Source organism: Salvia hispanica, chromosome 6 (assembly GCF_029641045.1).
Source record: "Salvia hispanica isolate PSC_SH4W2 chromosome 6, Shi_PSC_v1, whole genome shotgun sequence".
Classification (NCBI taxonomy): domain Eukaryota; kingdom Viridiplantae; phylum Streptophyta; class Magnoliopsida; order Lamiales; family Lamiaceae; genus Salvia; species Salvia hispanica.
Window position 1 is genome coordinate 5,430,529 of NC_142697.1, and position 10,634 is coordinate 5,441,162.

Genomic DNA, 10,634 nt, shown 5'->3' on the forward strand with positions numbered 1-10,634 from the left:
TATTTTATAAATATAACTAATTTTCATCATGATTTATTGGATTGTTCGAGCCTTAACCTTATCGGTAGCAACCCGATTAACCCGCCGGGCTAGCCCGAAACCCGAGCTTTTAGGGTTAGGGCCGAACTTTTACAACCCGAAAGAAATCACAACCCGGCAAGCCCGGACCCGATTGACCCGCAACCCGAGTAGGGTTGGCCCGAAACCCGATGGGTCGGCCCGATTGACATCCCTACATATAATGTTGTCTATATTATCCAACAAATTGATTTGGAAATCCTAATATAGACAAAAAAATAGGTATGTTTTGAAACCAACCATATTTTGAAATGGTATGAAATTTCTTAGTTCAAATCTATTTTCAACTTATTATAAGGAGAATCACGTTAAGTTTATTTTTTTTTATGACTTTTGCACCTTTTTTCTTTGCTAAGGCGTCAATCATAAAATTTATATTAGATATAAAAATTACTGTTATGTAAATCGATGACATGCAACTTCATTGTTATTGTTCGATGGAAGAATAATTTATTTTTGGTTTAAGATTTATATCAATGTAAATGATGATTTTACTTGCATAATTGAGGTGGACAAAAATGATAATATGGCGTCTTGTGAGACTAACGATTAAAAATAAACATAATTTATTTGGAGGAAATCATTAGATGAAATACCTTATTTAATTATGATATAAATATTTTAAAAAGTATATTATGATTCGATAAAATACCTTATTTAAGGTCATTTATTTTAGTGATAAGATTTTGATATTTACCATGTGGTATGTAAAATTGTAGTAATAGTATCTTAGAGACTTCTAGATAAAATGAAATATATTTGAAAATCTAAATAGGTAGGGCATAAGCAATGTAGTGGAAAATAGCCCGGACTAAGCAAGCATGCAATGGGGCGGTTCGACTATAATCCACCATTGCGGATGGCCGTCCTAAGCCTCGCCCATACACCTGCCCTATGTATAGTCCGAACTATAATCTGTCATTGTACGATTTTCTAATTTCTCTTTTTTTTTTTTTTTTTTTTTTTTTTTTTCTATTTTCCACTCTATAAAAATATTTTATCTTCATTACTCACACTCCCAATATCTTCCGATCTAAGTTGTTTGAGCAATTTTGGTTTCTTCTCATAAATCACAAATGTAATAAATTTTGTTACAAATAGAAAATCTTTTTTTTAGAATAGGACTATATGATCATTTTCTTTTTTTATAAAGTATATATAATGATAAAAAAAATTTATTGTTTACAATTTGTGTTCATTAGCCAAAAATTATTTGGTCCGTGCATAGCACGGGTGCTAACACTAGTTATTCATAAAAGTGGAGTTTGGTTCATTATATAAAATAATAGTGAGATACAATGTGAAATATGCCACAAACAATATGAATTGTGTAGAATTAAATTAGCCGTAGAGGTGAAGGTGAGAGGGTTTATTCTAAGATACACTACATACTAATTTTCGCAGTATGCAGGCGAACTAAAATACACTGTCACAGGCCAAGCATTTTACAAAAATTCGATCGAACAAGAGATAAGCTTAATCATGGATGGTTTTTAACCAATGTGTAAAAAAATTTAACATATTAAACATGCGAAAAGAAGCTCCAAACACTCAACCTGTGGCACGCGTGAGGTTGAAGGACCACACGCCGTCGGAGTCGACTTGATCACGTGATCAGAGAAGCCATTATTTCATTTCCTTTCTACCCTCAGACAAAGTTATTTTGATTCCACATTAGTGTTTTTTCACATATTTTCTTTTTATTTCAGTAATTAATTTCCATGTCGAATTTAGTAAAGCAGGCCAGTTTCGGATACTGGGTTTTTTCACCACGAGAGTTGATTGCGCAGTTTTCTTTTATAATTCTTGCATTCTTTTTAAATTTTAGTGATTCGTCATATTTTAAAATAATTACAGTTTAATTGGTTAATTAAAAGAATCAAGCGTAATTATAATTAGAAGATTGACCCTTTTACAAAAATGTCCTAAGCAAGTAGTTCTATATTAGATTTATAATTAAATAACCCAACTATCTCAAATTGAAGTACAGAAGGTATTAAATTAAGTTATCATCTAATCAACATTGTTTCACTTCCAACGTTTACCGGTTTACATACTAATAATAATACTCCTTTTTTTTCATCCCATAAAATTATCTTGTTTTCTTTTATGAATAATTCAACTAAACTCATCACATATATCAATTTATTTACAATTTATACCACTAATTCACCATTAAACACTAATCTATACATATATAAAGGATGAGTTTTGGACTGCTTTTTAAAATATTTATAAATTTTGGGTGCTATTGTAATTAATATAAATTTACATATTCACATGTACTACTCATACATGCGTTACTTCTTAGTAGTCACAATGTAAAATATTAATATTCCTAATCATGGTTTTATTCATTATTAGTTCTCATATATGCGTTACTTCATACAATTAATATTGATTATTTATCATATAAACATTAGTTCATAACTATTAACTGAGGTAGAACGAAGGATTTAGGATTTAGCTATTTTGATGGCACAATAAATTATAATATGAAGAATCTTATTTTTAGGTGATTAAACGTGCTGAATAAAATATAATCTTTATAATTAATAAATATTTGGCTATAATTCTGTCATAAAAATAAAATCTTTATCGAGAAGAACTATAAACATGCATAAAAAAATAGGCTAGACTATTCATATTCCAATACGTTACACTTAAAATGTAATAAAAAATGATTAATGCACCAATATTCAAAGGAACGGTAATTAATGTAATAATGTTAGCACATTTATACTGATCTCTCTATAAATACATATTCACCTAACAAATTTTTTCAATCTAAATTTCTGTTTTTTATTTATTTATTTAAGAAAGGCTCAAACCATAGAAGGTGAGCAAAGGTCCAACAAAAGAAAAGGGGAAATAAAAGCTAGTAAAAATAGCAGAAAAACAACTAACAAAGCCTACAAATCACAGACCAACACCGAGCAACCAAGCATCCACAGTGCGGAAAGTGAGATGTTCTCAGTCAAGTATAGCGGCATCAAATATGGAAGATTTCATAAGAGCCGAGATAAAGAGTAAAGACATATTTGGGACGGTACGAGAATTAATGCATAAATGATAAAGTAACATAGATGAATAAAAGGTTAGTTAAAATAGTGTTAGTAGGTAATTGAACTATATTATTATTACTAGTATTAACCCTCGTGCGGTGCGATGCACGAATTAACTTCTTTCTATATTTGTATATTTAATATTGTCAATTAACAATTTAATAAGAGTACATCAAGTCTAGGCACTTGTGAAAAATACCTTTGACAAACCTTTACATTTCTATACTACGAAAACACAAATAATTTTTTCTAACAAATTAATAGTTAATCCCCGACTTATAATATTCAAAATATCAAAATTATTAAAAAAAAAAAAAAAATACATTTTGACACAGCTATAATTGATTAATAATAATAACCATTACTATTAATTTATTTGTTTTCAGTTTCAATGGGGAACGCTTTAATGCACTCAAGTCGTATAGTACAAAATAGAAAATTATTGGATTTCACTACAAAAGCTAAAATAACATCTAATGAAAATGAGATTATGGACTTCTTTAACACTTCTACCATAAAAATAATATCACCACATATCACTTCATTGCACTAAAAATGGAACATAAAATGATAGATCTTTATTGCATTATAATAACGTTAAACGTATATGATTAGACATTTATTCACATTAATTTTAGACATGAAGAAATGGTACATATTGGAATAATGAAAAATAAAACTCGTAAAAACAAATATTGTTGTATATCATAACTAACAATCATAATATAACTCAAGAATCTAAACTAATTCTATAATTATTTGTAAACAATAAAAGGGAATCAAGGGATGCCTGAGAGTCTAGTCTCCACTCTTCTTCAATCTTTCTCTCCTTACTTTTTATCTCGGCTCTTGTCAAATCTTCCATATTTGATACCGCTATACTCGACTGAGCACATTTCACTTTCTGCTCGGTGTTGGTATGTGATTTTGGACGGAAGGAGTATATGTTTTTTTATTTTGCACCAGTCACGTATTCTATTCAGACTAAAATTTGAATTTTCGGAAGAAAATATCTACATGTCGGGGACAATTTTGTTAAAAAGGATAACTAATCCAAATATTAAACCATTATTTTCCAAAAGTTTATCAATCCAAGAGATTTCATCCCACAATTTCTTATCTCTTTAGTGGGTCCCACCCCCCTAAAAATTAGGCTGGCCCCTGCTTCTGGCTCTATCTTCTACCATATTCAAGCTTATCAATGCTTCATATTCACACATACAATTTGAAGCATCAACACACTGCATGAGATCTTATCATTATATCAACAACAAAAAAAAAAATCATACTAGCACATGCAAGATTAGAAACACAAACAAATAATAAAGCAAAACTTATTTCAGTCAAATGAATAATTTGGTGAATTCTTTCATGAAAGATATGAATCTCCTCCCTACAATGATGCCAACAAAATAAATAAATACAAAAATTTGTAGATTTTGTAGGCGCATGGAATAATCCAGCAAACTGTTATTTCAATATTTTTGTTTTGTCTGTTAAGTTGGGACCTCCTTTTGTTTTTGCAGCAGCACTGCATATTTTAGCCAATTCTATCTCCTTATGGTCAGCATTCATCCACTCTCTCTTCCTATCTTCATACATACACTCTCCATCTCCTTTCTCCCAACTACGGATAAGCCACGCCTATGGCCTTTTGGGAGAAGCATTTGCTCCTCCTCGCCTTCCTCTGCGCGGCCCTCCTCATCCAAGGTCCCAACTCCTCTCCCCCTTCGCGTTGTGCTTTTCTCTCGCGCATAATTCTAACATATTTGGCAATGCTGCAGATGCCACAGGGTGTAGAGTTGGACCGGGAAATGGCAGAAATTATGTTATTGCATCATCAGGAGGAATACAAGTAAGCCTTAAAGTTACATTTCTTCTTTTTATCACAAGTTTCGACATCATAGTTGTTGTGGCAATTGCAGGATGGCTCTAGAAGATTGCTGATTGGCTCGGTGGCACCAACGTGCACCTACAACGAGTGCAGAGGGTGCCGGTTTAAGTGCAGAGCCGAGCAAGTTCCTGTTGAAGGCAACGATCCTATAAACAGTGCTTATCATTACAAATGTGTTTGTCACAGATAGAATTTTTCGCACCTTTGAGTTTTTGTCCAAATGTAGGAGCATCAGCCTTTCCTTATGTTTTGATACTATATTATTACTACTGAAAAAATATAGATTCATTTTGTCCAGAATTCTTATGTGTCGGCTGTTTTGAGGGTTCTGTTTAACCATTTGTTGAAGATATATACAATATCTTAGAATTTTAAATAATTTAAATTAAGTGCTTTGCTAGAATAATCTACTTCAAGAATCTATTAGTATAACAAGCAGGATTGGAATGGCTTCATTATTAATATGATCATCTTGACATCACAACTTCGAATCGTAAAGGGTAGATTGGTAGGAAAGATAAATAAACTAAGCATGATAAGAACGCACATTTAAGGTCATTTTTGTTCATAAAATTTCAAGATAGATGAGTCATCTACCGTACCAAACTGCCCCTTAGTGTATGCTTTGCCTCTAATGACGAAATGAACATCGTGTACGTGCAAACCCGCATATTCATCGCATACAAATCTATCAGGTGCAACATCACTTTCAAGACTTATGGTGATAATGGTGGGGAGGGGTGCTTGAAGAATGTCTCTAATGGTTATAAAGGAAGCATAAACATTGCAAGTGGCATATGGAAGTGGTCCTAAAGTGGGGCAATCTTGTTTGAATACAGTTTATCTTTTTCACTAAATGGCTGACCACAAGTCATTAGGAGAAGATATGAGAAAGCTAGAGGCCCCATTTTCCACTTGTATTGAGAAGCTTCTGGCATCAACTTTATGGCTATTTCTGCAATGAAATCTCACATTCCCAAAAGGCACTTGTTGCAGAAGATACTTGTAGAAATAACTGAAACTGCAGTAATAAGTAATGACTGGTGAAGCATAAGAAAATTAAGGGTACTTGACTCCACTCCACAATCCTTCATTTGTAAAAAAAACTTGAAATTGATGATTTTGCTGATAAAAGTGTAGAAACATACACAAGTGGCAGATAAAAATGAGGAGATCAACTATACATTACTGATCACACAATTACATCTATGACTATGTATTTCCTTAGAAAGACATGAAGAAATAGGTGGTATAAAAAAAACAGAAGGAAAGGAGAAACAAGGATGTTTTATAGCCTGTAAGAAATACAAAATCAGACAGCATCTAACACCCAGCTTTTCGAATCCTAAACCAATGAAATTATTCTTTTAAATGTCGTGTCGTTAATGAAATAACTGAGGCGTGTGGAATGACTGCATAATATTAATGCAAATAAAGCTTGGTGTTTTATTTTACAAATTTAATTACGTGGATTGATTGTGCGAACAACGAAATTAATCTCGTTTAATTAAGAGACGAGATATGAAGGATAAATTTGTAGCTGTACTGATTACATGTGCAAGGAAGAATATGCAGATATATGCATATGATTCAAATGCTTTTTGTGGTGAGTGACCTCGTGGTGAATCATAAATGCGTGACTCGCAATTGATGGAAAGATTATTGTTAGAATGATTTGAATAACACCAAGACAAATTATTTATGTACGCGATGTTCAAATTCGTTTTTTCGGGGTTATAAAATTTAATACGATAATCTTTATACTCGAACATTATTAAATCGACTCAATTTCGTAGAGTATAATAAACTATATAAATAAAATACTTAAAGTCCAATTAAGTGAAATACAAAGTCTGGGAGACCAAACTTGGGGAATTTGTTTCTAGGGAGACCAAACAGAAGCTGAATCGAGGAATGTGGGAGAGAGATTATGCGTGTGATTTGGGAGAGTAAATATTTGATTTAGTTAATTTTACTTTTTCTATATATTCAAATCCTTTTTGACCAATTAATAGGTTGGGCCAAATGAAATGGGAGTGTTGACTAATTCCTTTTTTTGGGCCAATATAGTTTAGGCTAGAATAAAAAAACTGGAATTTGTTTTATTTAGTTGGGCCGATTTTTCTATTCTATAAATGAGAGTTGTGAGTTTTATTTGCGTAATTTGCGAAGGAGATGAGAAGGAAATAGAGACACAAATTGCTTTAGTAAAAGACACATGAGGCACATGCGTCGTTCGTAAAAACGCCATGAGTCTCATGCGTCGCTTAATTAAAATACAAAAACACATAACTTTTATGCATAGTCAACAAAAACGCATGAGCAACATTCGTCGCTCACTAAATATGAAGAACAAAAAAGTCCTTCACTATAAAATGGAATTCCATTGTTAGGCTAGAACTAAAGAATTAATCCGAACAAGGTGTCCTACCATAGGAATCGAGAATCAGGTTTTCTGTCGCCGTGATTGAATTTTGCTCTGCCACTGAAGTTGTGGTTTCACGAATACGAATAATGTTTCGTATATGTCCAATTGCACGAATTTGGCAAAGTGAATCTTCTACACTTCTTATCTATTGTACTTATTTTTAAAATATAGTAGTGCCCTCTCACTGCCGGCGTTTCCTCCGCCGTTGCTGCAGCCGCCACCCATGCCCCAAGTACCTCCGGTGTTGCCTCCCCTTCCGCCGGCGTTTCCCATCCGCCGATGTTGCCACTGCCACCGACATTTGCCCCACAACTCCCGCTGGGAACTGCGTCCCGCACGGGGGATATTGTGATTCGCCGATGTTGGGGAAATCACTATCGTGATTAAATATCTAGAGAGAATGAGAGGTGAAAATAATTTTATGTAGAAGAAAGAGAGGTTTAGTCTCATTTGATTTTTTCTATATTAGGTAAGAGGACTGATACGAATATCTTTTCCATATCATCAAATTTTATCCATGAATCTAGTATATAGTTTGTATTATTTTTATCATTTATTTCCATAAGTTAGAATTATATTTTAGTTAATTTGTTAGGATTTGATTTAGTTCCCTTATTTTAAGAGACCTTTTTGTACCATGCATATTATAAATATGTGTGGAGTATTTCATTATAAATAAAAACAAAGAATTAAATAAGTTTATAATTCTCACGGTTTCTCTCCAAAAGAGAAACCGTTGTTCCCCTCTCTCCTAACAATCTTTTCATCTTCTTATTATTTCTCTTCAAATTATTTCTTTATACATATTATTCCTTCAAATTGGTGGACATGACAGAAGATGAAGACATGACCGACAATAAGGAGGATTCCACTTGCCCACCTACTTAAGCGACTTGGCGTGCCGTCCTAGTCCCCCCGTGGCTCTGATACCACTGTAGGGATCAGACTAAGGACGGATTCACTAATTACCAAGACCTCTTTGTTCTTCATTAAGGGAGCTCAGTCAAACTCCAACCACGCGACTGATAAGTACAACAGATTACAAAGAAAATCCCTCACAACTATTACAATTACAGTAACTAGTTCTAGGTAGGGTTCTTGAGTAATCTTGACCTCTTGGTACACCTGACACACTCAAGAAACTTGTTAGTATAACAACACAAGATCCTTGCGGACCTTAAACAACTACTAACAAGAGAAAACAAAGCAAAGCAGAATAGATCACAAAATATGGCTCAGAACCCGCCACATAGCCCAGATCTATTCAACTAGAACAGAATCCAAGGGAGCACCGATGAATCGACTGGAGTCTACCCTCACACCGTCACTACCTTCACTGCACCGCCCCTTCACACCGGATTAGCTCACCACACCCAAACTCAGAGAAGAAACCCTAGTTTTCTCACGAACACTAAGCAACCGAAGAAGTTGCCTTCTCAACAACTCACACCAGATTAATCACACAAGAGTGGTGAAGAATCTCAAGGAATCAACCGGAGAAGCCATCAGAGAAGCAGAGAGAAGACAGAGAGTTTTCAGTGAGTAGTGAGAGAAAGAGAAGTGTGTAGAATGAGAATAGAAACGGCTCACACTCTCACATAAAAAAACACACCACACAAGCCCTCAATCCAACGGCCAGGAAGCAGGATCCAAGTGAAGAGGCACGTGACAGCCATCCAGGTGAGAAGGGGAAGCAGTTGGGCTTCTGGGCCAAGTCCAGTAAGGATAAAAGGCCCAGACACAAATTAAATCAGGCCCAAGCAATAAGAGTCCACATATATTCAACATACTCCACCTTGGACTCTTATTCTAGGAAACCAATCTCGGGCTAAAGGCTAAGGCATTTCTCATCATGGCCCACAAGGTTAGTTCCTGACACCAGAGAGCATAAAACTCATTAGTCAAGGAAATAACCAAAGAATTGCCTAACAAGATCACAAGAAGGTCACCAATGGCAAACCAACTGGTCTTGTAGGTCTTTCATGCCTAGTGATCTCAAAGAGCCAAGGCTCACAGAGTAACTAGGACTTACCCCCGGGACATGCACATGCTAACCACAATCAAAATGCAAAATCCTAATGCAAGTGAGCATTTTATCAACAGGTAAGCATTTAGTTCCCATATCAGCAGGGTTTTTATCAGTGTGCACCTTTTGAAGAAAAATTTCACCTTTTTCAACAATATATCTAATGTAATGAAATCTCACATCAATATGTTTTGTCCTATCATGGAAAATAGGGTTTTTACATAATTGAATGACAGATTGGGAATCAGAAAACACAGTAGGAGAATTATTCAAAAACTTAAGTTCAGAGAGAACTCCCTTTAACCATACAGCCTCTTTCATTGCCTCAGTGATAGCAATATATTCTGACTCAGTAGTAGACAAGGCCACTATATACTGTAGCTGTGACTTCCAACTAACACATGACCTGCACACAGTGAACACATAGGAGGTAGTAGACTTCCTCTTATCCTTGTCATTTGCATAGTTGGAATCCACAAAACCAGTTAGTAAAACACCATCATTACATTTAGAGTAACACAACCCATACTTGGCAGTGTGCTTAAGATATCTCAGAAGCCACTTCAAAGCCTCCCAATGAACAGAACCAGGATTTGCCATATATCTACTAAGGCAAGACACAACATAGGCAATGTCAGGCCTAGTGCTAACCATCAAGTACATCACTGATCCAATAGCATTAGCATAGGGGACTTTCTTCATGGCATCAATATCAAACTGAGACTTAGGGCATAAATCTTTACTCAACATAAAATGAGCAGCAAGGGGAACAGAGGCAGGTTTAGCATCAAACATGTTAAATTTCTTCAACACTTTGTACACATAAGGTTCCTGATGCAGAACAAGAGAGCAAGTTTTCCTATCTCTCTCAATGCATATGCCAAGAATTTTCTAAGCATCCCCTAGATCTTTCTCTTAGAGTTTGTATACTAGAAATCACGTTTCGAGTGATTGAATACTGTAAAACTCTTATTTTATTTTCCAAAGAATAAAACAGATTATTTTTGTCATAATGTTGTTATGTTTTACATTTAATGGATGTTAATTGCATGCTTAAATGTATAAGTTAACTTAACAAAGTCTAAGTGTTTGTTTTAGTAGACCGGTTGTGGGCGGCGTCCACTTTAAGGTAACACGGTCAGA

General features: G+C 34.4%; 1 protein-coding gene and 1 pseudogene across 1 annotated transcript; one reads left to right on the plus strand and one right to left on the minus strand.

The window, feature by feature from the left end:
• The first annotated feature begins 4,601 nt into the window (after window positions 1-4,601).
• On the plus strand, window positions 4,602-5,337 carry LOC125208056 (EPIDERMAL PATTERNING FACTOR-like protein 9). The gene is made up of 3 exons (XM_048107604.2): window positions 4,602-4,853; window positions 4,928-4,998; window positions 5,069-5,337. The coding sequence occupies exons 1-3, from the start codon at window positions 4,790-4,792 to the stop codon at window positions 5,225-5,227; spliced, it is 294 nt and encodes a 97-aa protein (XP_047963561.1). The 5' UTR covers window positions 4,602-4,789; the 3' UTR covers window positions 5,228-5,337.
• Window positions 5,338-9,274: 3,937 nt separating this feature from the next.
• Window positions 9,275-10,286, minus strand: LOC125206145 (secreted RxLR effector protein 161 pseudogene; annotated as a pseudogene).
• Window positions 10,287-10,634: the final 348 nt, after the last annotated feature.

Excerpts from the sequence above, each read along its gene's own strand:
- LOC125208056 (XM_048107604.2), top strand. The coding sequence starts at position 4,790 with ATGGCCTTTTGGGAGAAGCATTTGCTCCTCCTCGCCTTCCTCTGCGCG. Across the intron at positions 4,854-4,927 it reads CGCGGCCCTCCTCATCCAAG|ATGCCACAGGGTGTAGAGTT; the intron begins GTCCCAACTCCT and ends GCAATGCTGCAG. Across the intron at positions 4,999-5,068 it reads CATCATCAGGAGGAATACAA|GATGGCTCTAGAAGATTGCT; the intron begins GTAAGCCTTAAA and ends TGGCAATTGCAG.